Source organism: Branchiostoma belcheri, unplaced genomic scaffold (assembly GCF_001625305.1).
Source record: "Branchiostoma belcheri isolate BF01 breed outbred unplaced genomic scaffold, Haploidv18h27 scaffold4, whole genome shotgun sequence".
Taxonomy (NCBI): domain Eukaryota; kingdom Metazoa; phylum Chordata; class Leptocardii; order Amphioxiformes; family Branchiostomatidae; genus Branchiostoma; species Branchiostoma belcheri.
Window position 1 is genome coordinate 7,334,469 of NW_017804020.1, and position 20,928 is coordinate 7,355,396.

At 40.0% G+C, this 20,928-nt stretch overlaps 1 protein-coding gene across 4 annotated transcripts in view; it reads right to left on the minus strand.

Annotated features, from left to right (window-relative positions):
- Positions 1 to 3,219: 3,219 nt before the first annotated feature.
- LOC109477091 overlaps positions 3,220 to 20,928 on the minus strand; it is a 53,010-nt gene continuing 35,301 nt past the window's right edge. For 3 of the 4 annotated variants that reach the window (XM_019778134.1, XM_019778133.1, XM_019778132.1), the window contains 6 exons: positions 17,808 to 17,984; positions 13,030 to 13,172; positions 11,297 to 11,426; positions 6,453 to 6,645; positions 5,218 to 5,430; positions 3,220 to 4,905 (listed from right to left, as the gene is read on the minus strand). In XM_019778134.1, the coding sequence (XP_019633693.1) occupies positions 4,805 to 4,905; positions 5,218 to 5,430; positions 6,453 to 6,645; positions 11,297 to 11,426; positions 13,030 to 13,172; positions 17,808 to 17,984 (957 nt within the window). In that variant the 3' untranslated portion in view covers positions 3,220 to 4,804. The remainder of the gene's footprint in view (positions 4,906 to 5,217; positions 5,431 to 6,452; positions 6,646 to 11,296; positions 11,427 to 13,029; positions 13,173 to 17,807; positions 17,985 to 20,928) is intronic. The other variant, XM_019778131.1, reaches the window with a different exon arrangement.

A 20,928-nucleotide genomic window follows, 5' to 3' on the forward strand; every position in this document is an offset into this window, starting at 1 on the left:
TGGCCAGGCGTGGCGTGCAGACCACATACTTATACCTTGCGCAACCGTGTGAGTGACGTGCGTTGACGTACTGCTCATGCCAGTCCTTCCCTACGTTTTCAGAAAAACGTAGCAGACGTGGCCTCCCCAAAAAACGTACGGACAAAAAGTACGCATGGCGGGTTGTGACCGAGGCTTAAGGTACATCCACACGGCCTGTGCAGAGATATGTTAGCACACGGCCTATTTGTCTGTGAGCACACGACCTATGTGTCTGTGAGCACCTGTGTGACTGTAACTGTTGTCGTTCTGGGCTTTCATAGGATGTCGCATAAAAAAAACTAGTACATACAAGGCTACAGCTAGTAGTTTTTATGGATGACATCATCGCACGCATTGATTTTCTTGTCTACATGTAACTTGTTCTTCTACATGTATCTATTATCCTTTCTTGTACTGGAATGACGCGAGGCCACTTCTCCGTGCTTTCCATAGGTATTTAATATATCTTTGTAAGCCAATAGGGTTATATGGGATGTACTAATTCATACTGAAAAGAGTTCAATTTAAAAAAAAAAATAGCAATATTATTTGCAATTTCCCAGGATTTTGCCCAAAATGCCTTTAAAGTTGTATGTTACCTTTTTTGATCCTTAAATAAAAAAAGGGGAAAAAAAGGGATCTTCACACACACACACACACACACACACACACACACACACACACATGAAGACACGCAGACAGAGACACACACACACAAAGTAATACTATGCAACATACACACGCATAAACGTACCAAAATGCAACAAAACATAAATAGAATGTGGTAATGAAAATCAGCTGGCAGTTTTTTTCAAAACACTCTGTGTTTATTTAGTGTAAAATTTTCCATCTTCTTACATCAGTGTGAACATACCATATTTAGCACTTCCATTGGGCAGCCCCCTTATAATTATATATCCTCACAGATACACATACATTGCGTACCTTAAAGTGAAAATAAATTTAATTTCAGTTTTGGTGCCTTTTACCCCAAATCCCATTGCAAAAGGGGATTCAAATTGGTTTCTACAATGTACAAATGTACATGTACCAGTCCCACACACACAAGGGGGGATATTTGACCCAAATCCATTGTTCAAGTTTGACGCTGGGTCCTATACCACCAGGTGGGGGTACCAGAAGGCCGATGACATATAGGCTGTCCACTTAATCTAATTTAGTTGGCCATGAAATCACTACTCTGCTAACGTTACAAAAGAGTACATAAGAACATCTCATGAAAGTTCAGCTGAGTTGGTAAATTACATTATGAAAAACTTAAACTGTTCTCCAACTCAAAATTTGACTCACCACGACTGAATCACTCAGTCTTCCTCAGCTATCTGACCCAAATGCTGTGGACACGTGGTTTTTCCCACGTGTGACGTCAGCAAAGGGTCAAAGGTTGTCGAAAATTTCTGATGAGTCAAATTTTGAGTTGGAGAACAGTTTAAGTTTTTCATAAGAACATCTCCACCAAAAAGAAATGGAAGAAGAGCAGCCAGAGGACCGATAATCACCCAAGAATTGAATCACCTTTTGCGAACATAAATTTGGGTTAAAAGGCACCAAACTGAAATTAGGTTTTTAAATTCTTTGTCCTTTAACGGTCACATCTCCAATTAGCATATCAGGATGTATTCTGCTTCCACAATCATGTACAGTATTTCTGTGCCAAACTCCCCAAAATAAAATTAAAAAGAAAGTCACTATCTCACTCTCTGAATATTCAGAGACAATAAGTTAACATTCACTTGTGACACACATAAAATCAAACCATGTGGTCTTCAATGTACAAGACTATAGTAATTCATTTGAGGATTCATATCAGCAGCTATATAGAGTTCTTCCTAACTTCCTTAATTGGTATATAATCTACACAACATGGCCTTGTTAGGTCCATGTGTGGGTATCACTTGATTCTCATAGGTCTAATTTGTTACTACACATCATGTACACCTTACACTATATATACATATATAATATGCTATAATTTCAATTTAACTCTCACCACTACTGACAGTTTTATATAATACTTAATCTTGTGCCTAGTTGTGTTGGTTGAGAAGGTCGGTGCAGATATTAGTTGTATATTAATATTTATCCTATTCTTTTTTACTTTTCAGTAGTTCTACTTGCAGTGATTATAGGCCACACCAATATTATACATAATTTGGCTTGAGGATTTGGTTCTTTTTTTTTGCTTCCCAGGAAACACATCATAATTAATAGCAAACCACTGTAAAATAGTTAATGGTTTCCGTAACAATTGTGGGAATTAATTCTGATCATACACTTTCAATTCAACACCTACTTGTATTGTACATCTACAAATTTAAAGCCGAAGTGCCTGCTTTCTCCACATAACTTAATTTTCAACATTATGTTCAGGACATACAATCTGATATTACATTGTTGTGATAAGTTAGCACAGTATGTATACACTCATACTTTCTTTTATAGTTCTTTCTTATTCCTCCTTCACTTAATATGCAGTATACTGGTTTACTATGCCATATATACTGGTGTGATTTGCAGTATACTGATGAAGTATGCATGAGTACTAGATAAGTATACCAGTAAAATCCTAACCCAGACAATGTACATGCAGATGGTGTGGCCTGATTATAAATTACTACACAGTGCACATGATCTTGTTTAGGAAATTAGTTCACATTCTTCCTACCTCTACTTCACATAGAGCAACTTACATTATGTACATAGTGACATTGTCTTGTTAGTGGCAGAGCTCGAGAAGGCAATATACGTTAGTCAAACATCCACCTTGACTACTGTAGATAACATAACACAAAGCTGTTCCTAGTGGTTTGTATGTTCAGCTAATCCACTAGTACTGAGTCTGTGTATAGGACTGAATATACATGAGGCCATGTTGATTTGAATATATGGATGACATCTTCTGGGAACCCCAAAACTGATGCGAGCATGCAAATAAAAAAAAATTTGGCAGAAAAAAAAAAGTTGCTTTCATTATGAAATCTACATGGTCAAGAGGGTGGAACAAATGACAGAGTATGGTTTGGCAAATAATCTATTCTTCAAGTTCATTTCTTTACATTTTCGTCTTTTTTTCATTTAATTTTGGCATTCCACGACATTGGTATCGTTTTTAAATATTCTTCTTGAAACTTACGCTATATATTTGCTCATTTTGTAACTGTTTTGTATGATTTGCAGTGTGGTTGGAAACTTTTTTTTGGAAATGGCCGAAGTTCATGTGTGTCTGGATGTCATCCATAATATAATCAAATCAACATGGCCTGAAGGAATGGACATTGTTACACATGAATGTACTAACTGTGCCTTCTTGTGTTGTACAATGTAAGATGCCGGTTAAATAAGATTTCACATGACACACTTCCTGTTTATGAATTGAAATTTCAAGAGGAACTAACAAGTGCTCAGAAATTACAATGTAAAATAGGTATAATCTTATAGATTTTATAATTTGTCATCTTTTCAGTTGTAAAGCTTAAATTCATTAATGCACAACTATGTAATCATGGAACTCTAGTTATACCTGCATGTGAAATTTCAGCTTCTCATAATAACTGGAAGGGCAATGCTAATTATTTAATTGAAACATCTTCAGCTGGTATTTGGTGTTACAATGTTGGTGTTGCCATGTGTTATAATATTAGTTAACTATCAGCAGATACAAAACTAGGACATTATAGCTGGGAGGATAATTTCTGTTCTTGTCATGAATGCAATGGAATCTTAACCGTGCATTTCCAATATACATAATGATTGTAACATCAAGACCTCTTGTACTGTGCAAGCAACAGTGGCTAAGCTTGTGCAATTGTGTATTTACTTCAAATGAAAGACTGAGAATAAAAGACTTGTGACTAAGTGATGCACCTGTGACCTGAAATTATCATGTTTTTCAAGGATCCATGCACACCATGCAAATTACTTTTTTATGGAAATTTTCAGGAGGTAAATACTAAAATGATTTTAAGACTAAGTTTTAATGTCTAATATTAAAGAACTCAGATATAAATTAAAAGGCTTCTTCCAATTGTACTTTTGTGGTATCTTTCTTCCGTAATAGTGTACTAGTTAGAGTGCAAGTTAGAGTGTTAATTTGATATAGTCTAGATATACAGGGATATGCAGTACTTGAAAATTTGAATACTTTTCCCCTTCTTAAAGGTAGACACTGGAAGTTAGAATTTGTGTCAGCTATGAATCTAATCTGACTTCCTTTTGGCAGGTATACTGTTACAGTAATGACTTGTCTGATGCTTTTCAGATTGACCAATTTGAAAGAAAGTTGTAAGAGATCCAGGGGGCACAGACTGTACTGGAGACCTGGGAACTGTTCCAGGAATGTGTGTGCATGTTCCAAGGAAGTGTGTCTGTTCTAGGAATGTGTGCCTGTTCCAGGAAAGTGTGTGCCTGTTCCAGGAATGCGTGTGCCTGTTCCAGGAATGTGTGTGTCTGTTCTAGGAATGTGTGCCTGTTCCAGGAAAGTGTGTGCCTGTTCAAGGAATTTGTGTGCCTGTTTAAGGAATGTGTGTGCCTGTTTCAGGAATGTGTGTGTCTGTTCCTGGAATGTGAGTGCCTGTTCCAGGAATGTATGTGCCTGTTTCAGGAATGCATGTGCCTGTTCCAGAAATGCATGTGCCTGTTCCAGGAAAGTGTGTGCCTGTTTAAATGATGTGTGTGCCTGTTCCAGAAATGTGTGTGCCTGTTCCAGAAATGTGTACAGTGTCTGTTCCAGGAATGCGTGCGTCTGCGATCAGGAGCGCCTGACTCATGACTCCAGAAGCACGTGCCATCTGCAGACCTGCTGCCCCTTAGACTCCCGCATGTCCTGCCAATGGTTCAGCTCCTCCTCACCACTGTTGTTTAACCCTGCAAAACAGCAGTAAAACAGATTAACTACTGTAACAGACATCTCCACAAATAAACTACTGTTACAGTAACATGTAACACCACAGCTCCAGAGATTAACTTCTGGGTTGTTGGACCAGTCCATTCTTGCAAGGGGAAATTCAATTTTGAACTTGGGCTACATCAATTTTTTGGTAACTGTGGGAATATCTATGGAAGATTCTATTTTGAAATGGGAGTAAAATATGCCACATTTACTCACAAATGTTGCCTTTCGTAGTTACAACACAAATTCACTTTTCCGTGCCCCTCACAGGATCCAGGACAACTTACCGAGAGAAAACCAACCAATCATTTCCTTCCGTTTCATCCCCCGTTTATTGTAGACTGAGAACATGAGCGTGACGTCTGACAGTTGGAACAGCGCCACCTGGAAAATGAAGGTCTCCTTGTAGACGGGGTTTGGCTGTCCGCGGCGGATGGACGTCTTGCTTCTGGACAGCTCTTGACCATTGGAAGCCATCAGACATATCTTCACATAAGTGTCTGTAACGTAGCAGTAATGATTGAAGTTAGCACTTGTTGAACATGTGAACTTGTTGAACTAGTGAATGTATGTGACAGTCATAATATATCATGCATGGGACACGACAACATTTGATACAGGTGGTCCAACCCATGTGATATCTAGCATTATATCATACCTGGGCCGTGATGACCTTCGATAATGGTGTTCCAGACCGGGCCGTACTAACTGTTATATCATACCCGGGCCGCGATAACGGGTTCCGGACCGGGCCGTACTTACTGTTATATCATACCCGGGCCGCGATAACGGGTTCCGGACCAGGCCGTACTTTACGGTGCGGCCCGGTCCGGAACCCGTTATCGAACGCTTCCATGGCTTCCATAAAACGATTCGAACGCGATCGCCCTACCCGCTTGTACCCCTTTCGAAAATTCGAATACAGAATCCGGACGTTGGAATTGATGTTGTTGCATTTTAGGGTTTAGTGGCACCAACTTTTGGCTCATCTTGCATTGAAAGGCGTGTTTTTTGGGTGGGTATCACATAAATAAAATACAACACGGTGTATTCCGCATCGCCCTTGGTCCCGGCCCTCCCGCGAGTCGGATCGCCCTCCGGCCTGGTGCTCTGTTCATGGCCATGTTGGGAGTTACTGTAGCTACTGTACTGACCTGGTGCTCTGTTCATGGCCATGTTGGGAGTTACTGTAGCTACTGTACTGACCTGGTGCTCTGTTCATGGCCATGTTGGGAGTTACTGTAGCTACTGTACTGACCTGGTGCTGTTCATGGTCATGTTGGGAGTTACTGTAGCTACTGTACTGACCTGGTGCTCTGTTCATGGCCATGTTGGGAGTTACTGTAGCTACTGTACTGACCTGGTGCTCTGTTCATGGTCATGTTGGGAGTTACTGTAGCTACTGTACTGACCTGGTCCTCTGTTCATGGTCATGTTGGGAGTTACTGTAGCTACTGTACTAACCTGGTGCTCTGTTCATGGTCATGTTGGGAGTTACTGTTACAGTAGCTACTGTACTGACCTGGTGCTCTGTTCATGGCCATGTTGCGGAAGTGGCTGCCCTTGATGACCTCCACCGACAGCCGTCCGGTCGTTGCGTTGTACGCCAGCCCGACGAGCAGCTCGGGCACGCCACCGGCGTGAGTCAGGGATTGGCTGGAGGATCCGCTGTCACTGCGGGACAGACCTGACAGGCTGAACTGGGAGTCTCCTCCCTGCAGCACGGAAACACAAAGGAGGCATGAGTCAAATTTAAGAGTACTTCTCTCCTGTTCCTCGATGGCTGGTACATGTAAGTGTACAGTACATACTTATAATATTTGAAATTTATTTAATTCAAAGAAACTAATCTGCTCTTAACATCTGAAACCCCACAAATTACAGAAAAAGTGGGATCTTTGTCTTCCTCTGCCTTCAAAAAAGAAGTCAAACCCAGTAGCTTTTAGGAGTTTAGCAGTAGTTCTTTGTGTAATACTATTAATTTGCCTGTTCTCATGTACTTGCTAAAGGTTTCTTGCAATTAGCCATCGGGCATGAATTCTGTACAACTGGTGGGAACCAGGTGTGTTACGCCAAAAAGGGGTTATACCGGCTATACAGATACAGATACAGATCTCACTGGTTTGTAACATCTCACTGGTTTGGTAACATCTCACTGGTTTGGTAACATCTCACTGATTTTGTAACATCTCACTGGTTTTGTAACATCTCACTGGTTTGGTAACATCTCACTGGTTTGGTAACATCTCACTGATTTTGTAACATCTCACTGGCTTTGTAACATCTCACTGGTTTTGTAACATGTCACTGGTTTTGTAACATCTCACTGGTTTTGTAACACCTCACTGGTTTTGTAACATCTCACTGGTTTTGTAACATCTCACTGGTTTTGTACCGACACAATAAACAATGTAAGACAGCCAATAGAGAACAACATTCAGAAACAACAACATTACTGATAACAGAACAGAGATAATTATACAGGCCCCAGGCTAAATGCTCCCCTGGCCCAGAGAGCACAACATAACTCAGCAAATAATGAACAACATTCAGAAGCAGCATTTCTGAAAACAGGTTACAGGTACTGTAATTCACTTTGTATCCACGGTAGCAAAATTTGACAGTCTGAGGAAAGTGGACATGTTCATGGAACTTAATCTTCAGGAGATGAAATGATTTCATACGGTATTGATGAGTTCACAGTACAGAAGTGACTGTGAAAACTGTTAAGTAAACATCGATAAAAGTACTTGAAAAAATAACCGTACCGTGAAAAAATCAGAGATTATAGCACATGCAGTACTAGGTGGCTAAAGGTACGTTGCCCCCCCCCCGGCCTTCTCCTACTAAGCTGCTGCAGTGTGTTTGATGGTTGGTCCCATGGCAGTTGTTGCCAACCATAGATCATATCTGAAACATCGGCTCACTAATGGAGGACAACAGCAAGGTGACACAGTCTGTCTTCAGCAGGAGCAACAATAATGTCAACATACAGACAGACACATACAATCTACAATAACAGTCATCCTTCTGAAGTACACGTCAGGAAAGGTTTGTAATGTAATGTAATGTCCCGTTAATTGTAACTCCTATTCCTATAACATACACAGAGAGAATTTCCTGAACAGATCTGTATCAGACCATATTAGTTCAGAAAAATGACAATGCACGGAAAACAGCTAACAGATATGGGGCCAGATTTGAGTACATGTATGTACAAACATGTAGGTCACATGGACCTTTTATCTGGTATTCACAATGTCTCTGCTGTGAAAGGAACAAGTATGGATTAATCAATGTTTGTGGTCACCTCGAGAAACTCGGCAGGAACAAATTTTGCTGCCATGGTCTGTGCCCTGTGAGACTGTGTGCTGCACCGCTGCCCCTCCTATAGTCTCACTTCACCACCGACTAAACAGATTAAGCAGAAACCGGTTTTTCTGCTCGTCAATCTGCCCCATTCTACACCCTGTTGTAGCCTGAAGCCCTGCCTCCATGGTGGCCGGCTGCCATCTCCTGACACATGCACTACACCCGCCCATAGCTGCCCATGGTTACCTGCTTAATTATTCATGATCTTCCAACTTCCTTCGGCGGAATTTGACTATAATGTGGCTCTCAGATGAACGTGAATAATTCAGCGCGGTGTAATGTTAACCATTGCTGATGGCAATGTTGTGTAAGGCGCGTATCGGCCAAGAGACGGTTTCTTTCCAAGGTCACTTAAGGATAGTTCCTAGATCTGATACATGAATAATTCAAAATGCACCATATGTAAAGCATGCATAGATAATATATTAAAACATCAGATAAGTCTATAATGATACAAGAAAAAAAGCAGACTGCAGCAGAACAAGACATGAAGATTAGCATCTTGACAAGGGGTATCGGAAAGAGCTGCCCGGTCCGGTTCGCATAAACTGCTGCCTGGTCCGGCCCGAGGCTGGTTATGGGGGGTTTCGAGCGTGGTTGCGCCCCCCCCCACACCACACACACGTACGTTTTCTATGACGGTCACCACATAACGACACTCTACAAAAAATGTGGTAAATAAGTGCATAGTTTAAAGAATCTTTTGGGAAAACATTAATTTATAAAAAAAAATCATGTGGATTCAAGGTATGGGCTGTGAGCCACCGTGTGGATTTCTAGCACGTAACTTATCACGATTTAGCATTTTCCCTGTCAAATCAAATACAGAACTCACGATATAAAAAGAACCCTGTTACAGTAGTATTTCTGATCCTAGCGACCACGTTTTCATTTGAAATATTATGCAGGGGGAACTGCCCCCGTTTTCAGCCATGTGCTTCAGTCTCAAGCGGTCAGTAGGGCACGCACGCCTGGGGCCACCAGCACCCTAAAATTATCTTGGCGGCACGCAGTTAACACAGCCAGCATAGTCTTATTATTTCGTTACTAACACTACATTTTGTAAGTAAATATGGGTCCAGCGACCAGTGGAACCACTGCCCTCATTATAATTAACAAACATCAGGCTACTATCGCATTTGCTAAGGGCTATTTCATGTGGTAATTACTGTTTTACACATGTACAGGTCTCCCTTCAAAAAGGTGAAAATATAAACATTACAAACAATGATTTTACGACTATATTTTATGGTGTAGTACATGTAATATTTGAACTGAAAATATCCATTTCCCATCATGTCAAGCTCAACAAGACCTTATTTACGAAATGCTTTACTAGTCTTGTGTCAATGATTCATTGTCTATGAAGATATGTTGATCTTCCATAACCATGTACATGTAGACTTCACAGAGGGTGTACATTGTGTAGACTTACAATTAGTAACATTGTCTATGATGTGTGGATTGCACCAAGGTTGTACATGATGTGTACTATACTTTCACCGATGGCTGTATGTGGTTGCCAATGTGTAGACTAACTTAGATTTAGGTTGGTCGTTGCACTTACACTGAAGTTGTGCATGATTATAATATTAACAAACACTGAGGTTGTATATGATTGTGTACAGTGCTTACACAGAGGTTGTACCTTTTTTTTACATGATTGTGTACTTTACTTACACTGAGATTGTACATTTTTTGTACATGATACATGTAAATCATTGTGTTCTGTACTTACACTGAGGTTGTACATGATAGTGTTCTGTACTTACACTGAGGTTGTACATGGTTGTGTACTGTACTTACACTGAGGTTGTACATGATTGTGTACTTTACTTACACTGAGGTTGTACATGATTGTGTTCTGTACTTACACTGAGGTTGTACATGATAGTGTTCTGTACTTACACTGAGTACAACAGTTACTGTAACACGAACAATATGCATGAAAGATTGAACTGGCTATCAGTGAAAGGAAGACTATACAAAAACATGCTAATAATGTTCAATAAAATTTTGGTAGCTGAAAAACCAGAAGTGATCCATGACAGGTTACAACGAATAGACAATTCTCATGGCCATAGCACCCGACTAGCGACAGGAGGTGGCTTAAGACTGCCTAAACCGAAGACAACCGCAATGGAAAGAACATTCGTTTACAGATGTATAAAATCTCACAATGACCTTCCACCACACGCCAGGTCAACCACACCAACACTGTTCAAGAACACCATAAATGACATGATGACTCACAAGATAGATACAAACAAACCCTTAAAGCACTGGTGGTAAGGTACTGGCGGACGCAAGAAGCTGAATATATTACATGTAATTATATGCAACCTCTGACCTCCCAAAAGCAATCTGGAAATGTCGTGTTGCTTTGTAGTTGTAATTGTTTACTGCTCTGTAGTTTTATGCTAGTTGTAGTCTAATGGATGCAACTATTATGTTATGTGCCTTAATTTGTAATTACATTTGTGTACTCTGTGTTTTATGAGTCCAGGAAGAATAGATAAGATTTGACGTCTAACCTGAATGTCAGTGGCGTTGGGTGGTGTAGTGGTTAGAGCAATCGACTATGAACCGGGGAGACCCGGGTTCGATTCCGAGTCGTACCCTGGACATGTCTGAACATGCGCCCCGACGTTGTGCCCTTGGGAAAGGCACTTTACACGACTTTCCTCACTCCACCCAGGTGTGAATGGGTACCTAACTTCGGTTGGGGAAAGTCGTATTGAGGTCACCTTGTGGCGCCGAATGGCAGCCGCACAGACCCTTGCGACAGTTCCACAAAAAATAATTGTAGAACAAATATGTGTATCATGTGTATTATTTGATTGTTGTAATTGTTGTGATTTGTATTGATTATTATGTGATACCCTGCATCAATTCAGCCGTACAAAGGCTGCGACTGCACGGGTACTGTTTGGACAATAAAAACCATTTATAACCTAATGGATATCTAATAAAACATCAAAACATCAAACTTACACTGAGGTTGCTCCTTGGCTCCAGCGGGAGTGTCACCGCCATGCTCTCTCGTTGGTCCAACTTGAGGTTACTGAAGCCAACAAGCTTCTCCCCGATCAGCCGTTCCTTCTTCATGCGCTCACAGGCATACCTGCAGGGCAGCAAACAGGTGGACATCTTTCTCTGTCATCTCAATTTTATTTGATGTAACATCATGTCCAGAATGGACTGAAAAAAAAGGGTTGCCTACAGCTAACAGAAGAAGTTCAGCACCTAAGGTACAAGGTGTTGCCACAGTCCTAGGAAGGTTGGAGAACATGCTGCCCCTAGAAATTTTGAGATCTCGACATTCCGAAACACTATTTTGAGGGGCACCTTTTGCTGGTAGACTTCGTAAAGCTTCTATAGTTTATATTTATTTCCATATTTTATCGCGCTGATTTTTGTCTGTCATTGATGATGGATTGCGCAAAATTTTTGTCCGTCATGAGTGGCAAAATTCTGTCAAATGGCGGAAAGACTAGAATACTGATCAGCCCACACACATACACAAGTCTACAGATTTGCCCCTACATAACAGACAAGTTAACGAACGAACTAACGATTTGCCCCTAACAAATGCTGCATCAGGAATTGAAGGTTGAAGTCAACCGCCAGGACTGATGAAGACAGCTCACCAGTGGGTGGTGGTGGTTTTTGCACTGCTGGCCCCCCACCCCGAGGGAATATTGAACCAAGGGCCGAAATTCCCCATGACGGGTGGTTCTCAACTGACGAACTTTTTAAACTTCTTCCTACAGAGCCACCAGAGATAACACACCTCACCAGGCCCATAAAAGAACTGCACTTAACTCCCTCTGGTAGAACCAGAGAGAACAGTTACAGGCTACTCTGTCATTACAGCAGCCATCCTGGGCTGTAACAGGATCTGCCAGCCATTATCATAATTGTGAAGACAGCTTTACTAAGTAACTTGTCCTGCTGAGCGCAACATTTGTTGTTCTGCACACAGTACCATCTATATAGCACCCTGTATAGGTACGATTTGGGGGTATTTCTCGTGCAACGCATATCACACCGCAGCGAAACGCAACGAATGCGGAAGTAACTATGTCACTGCAGGGCAAAAAAATTTGGGGGTCTATGATCTAATTGAGACATGAAATTATTGAAAAATATTGTGCCAGGAATGTCAGAGGGACAAGGGCTAAGTTAAAGGCATCCAATGCAATTTTTTTAGGGTGGGAAAACAAAAAAAAATATTCTAAATGAAGAAATCTGCCTGATATTGACATCTATATACTGCCATTTCTTTGCAAATTTTTGCCATCATTTAAAACTAGAAGTGACTGTTTGAAATAAGCTGTAACCCAAAACAAGCTAAAATGTATGTGAGGCATCTCTATTTTTTTTTAGTACCGCCCATAAATCGCTACAACCAGCTGATAATACAAAGCAAGCAACCAATTTCCAACAACATTGCACTTTTGCCTCAAAGATACATGGATGGGATAGGATTGATTCACCTTTAAAGTTACTACATTAAAAGAATTGCCAGAAAATTGACTTTGAAAATCCAATTTTGCCATCCTGTAATTTTAAGAAACTGCATAATATTCAAACAGTTACTGCAATTATGAAAATGAAGTTAGGGTCCTCATCAAGAACAATGGATGAACATATCATCATCATCAATATCAAAGAAGGGTATAATTATGCAAGGAGAGAAATTATATTATAATTGAAAGACTTACAGTCGAAAGCGTACGCCCATGTCAGGCAGCTCGTCTTGGTTGACTCTTGAGAAGCGAAAGGATTCCTTGAAGACGGGGTTGTTGCCCTGTCTGACCTTCGTCTTACAGCGCTGCTTCTTGGTGGGCAGCAGTACCATGTGTACCTGTAGTACCGGGTAGTAGTAGTAGACAGGTTTAGAAAGGCACCATTTGCAAAGCAAATGCAAAATTATGTTTACCTTCGCATATATATGGTCTGCTCTGTTAATCAAACACATTCACATAAATTATATGGTGCCAGGAGTCTAAATCCCTCCTGGTATAAAATTGCAACATGATGTAACCCAACACCAGTTACCATGGTGACAGACATCTAGTTCAGGTCATTGACCTTATTGGTTTGGAGAAGAAGAAGAAGAGAAATCAGAGCAAAAACAATATGTTTCCCTTTCGGCAAACATAAAATGTACTGACAAGCCTCCTGGCAGCCGTGATGGCTGAATTACGAGGCTTATTCTGACAACACGTTAGGACAAAATATTATTCATTCACAAATTTTTACGAATGTAGAGCTTAATTTAAAAACAGCGATCATTATTAGTTTAAAACCGATAGGAGCACGCAGTGGTGTATTCCACCTTCAGTACATTACAGTGTTTTGAAAAGAGAGAAACAAAACACGGAGTAGATTTACAGCAATTACAGCGAGCAATATAAGTTTGTGCACTATACTGTTACACAGTTCATTTAGTAGTACCTGGGAACCAGACATGCCCACAGAGGAGTGAGTCTGAGTAGTATACAGTAAAACCTACCCATTAATTGTTGTTTTTTGTTTATTGGTTTATTTGTATCAACAGCAGCATGACTAGCAGCCATGACGTAACAGGCTGAATTACGATGCTTGTTTACAACATAAATCATTCATAGTAAGGTCATTGATGCAAATTGCAATTACGTCTGAATTACGCACTTTGGCTCAATGAATTTTAATATTTAGAATTATACCTTGTTTAACTCATGGTTATTAACATAGAAGCACAGTCATCATAAATCAGTTCCTGGGTTACAATGAAGTAACGGTCCAGCAAACTTGTGGTACTATAATATTTTTGTACTGTTTAGAAGAGACACCATGTAAGGGATTGGATTTTTTTAATCTATCAGTCCTATCTATCATTAGGAACATTTCTATAAGCCGACCATCTCTGCCATGATGACCCCTTTTTCTCGGTCTCAATTTTTTTCCCCAAGGGACTTGTCTAAGCTGACCACCAATGCACCGGTACTATTTGGGACTGCACATGGTCCAATCTCTGCATATGTCATTTTCAAGTGAGTGGCGGAAAATCATTCTGATGAGAAACTAGCAAGAAATCTTGAAAGAATTGGCCATTCTGCAAGTCATGGTGAGATAATGTTTTCAGCACCAAGGACAGACAGCATGACAACTTCTTTGCGCAATGTAAAATGGCACAGGCTGGGTCAGTTTGGATCAATCTATTGTAAAATGCATGGAAATTTGCTGTGGTTTTCTTGTTCTCTGTCTTGTCTTGTCGGCATAGTTCTTGTACATTTTGTATAACTTTAAGAAGACCACTTATTGTCTTAGAAGATCACTTTTCCTTGGTCCTCTGGGTGGCTGTCTTAGACAAGTATAACTGTACAAAATGTATTTCCATATACATTGTACATGTACTATAATCATAGTATAGTGGAAAACATCTAGAAAAAGGCTACTACACACTAGACATGATTGAGACATTTCTGAACAAAAGCCAGACAGAAAGGCATTAGGTAGACACGTTTGCTGAAAAATGACATCTTGCTAAGTGGAAATAGAGATATTTTATATCCATACTCTCTTCACACGTCAGGTAGGGACTCCCCTAGGAGACAGCCCATTACTTTGCACAGTGCAGGCTTATAAACCTATTAGAGTCTTCTCGATAATTAATTGTGTCCTGCCCTCTAGATTGCCTTTGAAAGCCAAGTACTTTGCATGATACTGGGGCATGTTTTTCGTATGCATGCAAGTTTTCACAGTTTTTCTGAAGGCATTCTGAGAAACATTTTCTAAACAATTGAAAGTGCAATAAGTCATGCCTGCATGAAAGTTTTCAGTTTTTCTAAAGGCATTCTGAGAAACATTTTCTAAACAATGGAAAGTGCAATAAGTCATGCATGCAAGTTTTCACAGTTTTTCTAAAGGCATTCTGAGAAACATTTTCTAAACAATGGAAAGTGCAATAAGTCATGCATGCAAGTTTTCACAGTTTTTCTAAAGGCATTCTGAGAAACATTTTCTAAACAATGGAAAGTGCAATAAGTCATGCCTGCATGCAAGTTTTCACAGTTTTTCTAAAGGCCTTCTGAGAAACATTTTCTAAGCAATTGAAAGTGCAATAAGTTATGCATGCAAGTTTTCACAGTTTTTCTAAAGGCATTCTGAGAAACATTTTTTAAGCAATTGAAAGTGCAGTACGTCCTCTCAAAAGATACCAAGTATAAAAAAAGAAAGACATTCTTGGAGAAGGTGTAGTGGAGGGTTTTGAGTACATGCTTTTGGCAAAAAAAAAGAAGTAGAGTTTTTTCAATGTATGGCCTTGTTATAAGCTACTGATTCTGTGATACATGTAATATACTACACCCCTCTTGCTAGTCGCTTGGCATTGCCCTGGAACAGGGGGTCAAAGTGGACCGATCTTTACAAAACCAGCAATTTTACAAAAGCGGGAATAGCTTGTGGATGAAATTTCTCAAAAACGCTTGAATGTATGCATTAATAAATAGGCTGCAGGAAAGTGAGTTTTGATGACCAGAAATTCTGAAAGGTGAGATCTGATGACCCCTTTTTGGCAGGTCTGTAAAGCAGAGATCCCGTGTTTGAGGAGAGCCACACCTCGAGCACAATTCAAGACCCCATCGCACTTATCCAAAAGAATGTGAGTGGTTCAATCCTTAAAGTCTGGTCTTACCCAACTGTACATATTGTACAGACTGATATATGATAAATGCACAGTCACCCACTAGAGATAGAAAGGCTATAGAAAACTTAGTCTACCTGTGCACGAGAGATTATGTAAATATTGTCCAATGAATGCAGTGGAAAATGAAACACATTTTATTAGCCAGTGTCCTCACTATGAGACAGACAGAAACAGATTATTCCAGACAATTACCACAATTTCTCCATACTTTCCACATTTAGATTGAAGATCACCAAAAGACTACATTGTATGTTTCTACTAAGATCACAAAACTCACTCATTATGCAGAATGTGGGACTATTCAATATCCACTGCCTTCAAAGAAGAAGTCAAACCTTATAATAGCAAGCGTAGTATAGAAAGTCGTTCTTGATGGTCAGTCTTCTACATCCTATTCAATCAACGCCGGTGTTCCTCAAGGCTCAGTTCTTGCCCCAACACAAACGACCTGCCCGACCACATTCTATGCCAACTTGCTGTCTATGCGGACGATTCCACCCTTTACTCCAACTCTAAAGGTCCCGGTTCCGTACTGGATAAGACAGAAATGGCAGCTGGGTTGGAAAATGATCTGCGCTCTGTCGTTGAATGGGGAGACAATTGGTTAGTCACTTTCAACGCCCAAAAAACAAAACTCCTCTCCATCAACAGATACCGGGAACCTTTTCTTCCACCTATATCCATGAATGGCAACGAGTTGCGGGAGAATGAGAGTCTCCGTCTCCTCGGTCTTATTCTCTCCAAGGATTTGTCCTGTAGATATTACATCGAATCCATAGCCAAATCAGCAGCTATGAAAGTAGGCTCACTGCTTAAAATTCGAGCCAGAAACTACCTCACTCCTGCAAGTATTCTGTATCTGTACAAATCCACCATCCGTCCTTGCATGGAGTATTGCTCGCATCTCTGGGCTGGTGCCCCAAAAGACTGCCTACATATTTTAGACCGCATTCAAAGGAGAATCTGTGTTGCCATCGGCCATACTCTGGCCGCAAAGCTGGATTCCCTCTCACACAGACGCAATGTCGCATCTCTATCCCTCTTCTACAGATACTTTCACGGTCGATGTTCAAGAGAACTTGCACTTCTTGTTCCTCCACTCAGAACCTTTCAGCGTGCCACTAGGTTCTCTTCCAGTTCTCATCAATACACCGTTAACATACCTGTCTCCAAGTCATATTACAACAACAACTTCTTTCCCCGGACTGCAAAATTGTGGAACTCTCTTCCAAACAGCTGCTTTCCGTCCGATTACAATCTACAAAGCTTCAAAACAAAGGTCCACCGCCATCTCATGACATAGCTACAATATACTCCCCTAAGTACCTCTAGCTCTATGCCTAGAAGTGGCCAAATATAATTGGCCTTGCATTGAGCGATACCGTTAAAAAAAAAAAAAAGTAGTATAAGTATAAGTTTCTCCAGACAGTAGTTGTCTGCATGTCTCCTATTTTTGTATTGTACCGAATAGTATCTTTGACTGTAAAAGCAATTAGCCTTCAGGCATGATTTTGCAAATTAAGATCTAACAGTTACTAGAGGATTCTTTCAGCAATGACAAGTTTTTGAAGGGTAAGGGTACTAACCTCCAAATTTTCAATGACTATCAGTCTATCTTGTTCACGGAGTGGCCTAGTCTCGTGTGTGAACAAGATGGACTGATAGTCATCAAAAATTTGGAGGTTTAGTAGTATCCTTACCCTTCAAAAACTTGTCACTGCTGAAAGAATCTTCTTAGTAACTTTACATGTATCTATACATGACAAATGAATCTCTTCAACAATAAGATCTAACAAACAGAATCCCAACCTGATATCCACCGGTCCCCCCTCGGTCCTTAGATGGGACGTCGCGTGCCTGGACAATGGACACGGTCATCTTGCGATTCGGTGCGTCGTACGCGAAAGCCACCTCCAACACTCCACACTTGGAGATGAGCTGGCTGTCTTCATCATACGGCTGGTCCACATCATAGTATCCTCTGTCCTGCAGGACCAAGAAAAAAAAAATACTTCCGTGAATAGTTTCATCAGGTTGGTAAGACACTGAGTATATATAGAGACTCTTTTTACCAAGTCTTGCATTGCATTGCATTGCAGCACAGGTGTACAATATTGTACAACTGGGAATGCATCTGTAGCAGCGACACAAGTGCTGTAGTGCAATGTGAACCAGTCAGAATTGCCCTGAGGAAGTTGACAGACGGTCACCAAAATATTAGCTGAACTAGAGTTCCACGATCTCATACCTTCGCCAAATGATGTTAGCCTTTATGAATAAGAAATATACTAATCACCCTGATTATGCAAATAGGATCCTCAATTGCATGAATTATATCAGTCTGTTGATCATATTCTCCACCAAAAGACAGTCTTATCTTAACAAAGAATGCCATTTTCTCATAAATTATGCAAATGTGGTCCTAATTTGAATACGTTATGTTTAATTATGTTCACCTTCACTTAACTTTCAAACACCCCAAGTATGAAATTCCAGGCAGTTACCACTACGCAATTATAACATTTTCTCATTAATTATGCAAATTAAGTCTTCATTTGCATAATCAATATTTGCCTGCGTTTCTCTCGTTCTTAATAACATATGTTACAAGCTTGAACTTCCTATCATGGAATGCAGCTGATTTATAGAATTTCCTCATTAATTATGCAAATTACATCAATATTCGCATAATTGTAATATCATTATGTTAAGCATCACTTAAGCTACCTACATACCAAAAATCATGATGATCCATCAATCGGTTCTTGAGTTATCCTCTTTTAAACATTTGTCCTTTAAACCCCCCTGCAGTTTTAGAGCAAGCCGCTAGGGGGCCTAAACTCACGTCACTTCTTCCCCAGCACAAGAGCTACCTACCATCCAAATTTCATCACCACAGCATGTCTGGATCTTGAGATATCAAAACCGGAAGTTCAGCTGCAGTACCATAACAAGCCGCTAGGGGGTCCAAAATCTAATCATTTTGAGGTCTCATTAAGACCTACCCATCTACCAAGTATCAAGACAATCCATCAAGGCCTTCTCAAGTTATCGTGTTGACAGACAGACACACACACACACACATACACGAACGCCCCTGAAAACATAACCTTCTTGGCGAAGGTAATAAAAAAGTTGGTTGTGTAAAAAGAGTCTCTTTACTCAGAAAAAATACTATTGAGTAGGATATCCATCAACAAAATGTGCAAAGTTAGATTTCTAAACATTAACAGTGTGTCATATAATGTAGAATACATGACGGTGTATTTAGTATCAGCCGAGGTTCCAGCCATCCTGTGATACATACACTGTAATACACTGTGTTCTATTCACAATAATTATGTCATAAAATCATACCCACCTGAGAAAACACACATTTCAATGGAAAATGTGTCAAAAGTTTGTGTCCCTAAACCGTAATTTTCTGACAATGTCAATTTCAATTTGCAAACCCGGTATTGGAATTTTCAAAAGCAGTGTACACAGTGCATGCAAAACGTGTTCCAATTATTCTATGGAACTTTTGGAAGCCTGAGTGTGTGATAACCAAATAGATCTCTCAGTCTGTAAGATACTGTTAGTTATCACACACTGGTGAATGTTAACACCAGTATCGAGTATTATTGTGGCCCAGGTACGACATAAATGTAAATAATTAATTATGTATGTATAATAAATGTATTTACATGTATTTTTCTGACAGACAAGTGTGTTTTACAGACAAGTCCAGGAATACCACAGACAAAAACAGTGATACAAATTATAGTAGAAATACCAGTCATGCCATACATGTGTACATTTGAACAATGCTTTGGAATCCGATATTGACGGCATAATTTCATGACAAATATGTAAACAAAAATTCTATTGAACTCTCACCATGAGTCTGCAATATAATCAAATAATTGTTTAACTGTAAGTTAGCTTTTGTCCATTTCCAAAGACTGTAAGTTGCTACCATTAGACAAAGTTTTTGCATCTTTGAATACTAATAATTATGCCACAACCTGGAACTAACTTTGTCTTCACTTACACCACTAGCCAAGACTCCTGTCTTTGGCAAATCAGCTTTAAATGAAGAAAGCCAAAAACTGTTACAATAACATGTACAATCATGTAACTCCCCAAAACATTGACCCTGAAAAAGTCATCCTCTTCCAACATTCCTAACATGCTCCACTGCTGTTCCATACTCGGTTGGGTTAAGGCAGCCTATGGCCAACTATGATTAGCATTTCATACATATGGCTGTAACTTTTGATAGCTTGGTCGCACCACAACTAAACTTCACACAGTTCTAGTAGTACTTGAAACACATTGAATAAAGGTTATTTTGTTTTTACTACTTCTGAATTTTTGGGTTAAAAGTCAACATTTTGGTTTAAAAAAAGCTGTTTACTTCATGTCTTTACGCGCAAGCGGTAACAACACCTTTCATCATGATATTTTACAAGTAGAAAGCCAACCCCTTATTTATTATTTTTGTCCGAGGCTATTTTGTTTTAAATGACAGTTACAATGTTTTTTTTGGGCCACAAACGACAGAAACAGCTATTTTTCTGTCTTTTTCGGTTAAAAAATTGCCACAGTTAAAAAATTTCGACTTATATGCAAAATAGCCTCGGACAATTTTGATAAAAAAGTGATAATACGTAAACATGGATTACTCTAAAGATGAATTATGTTGTTTTCAGCTGCGCGTAAAGCCGTTTAAGTCATACTCCGTGAATAAAATGCGTAACAACGCGGGTTTACAGGGGAAACATACAAATGACCGCCGGTAACCCCGAATTCGAACACGCGTTCTATTCGAATGACGTCATATCGAACATGGTGGAACATGATTCGGATTCGAAACATGTATGTCACAATCGTGCAGACACACGCCCGAACTCGAACATGAATATCAGCCTAGGCCGCCTTAACCCAA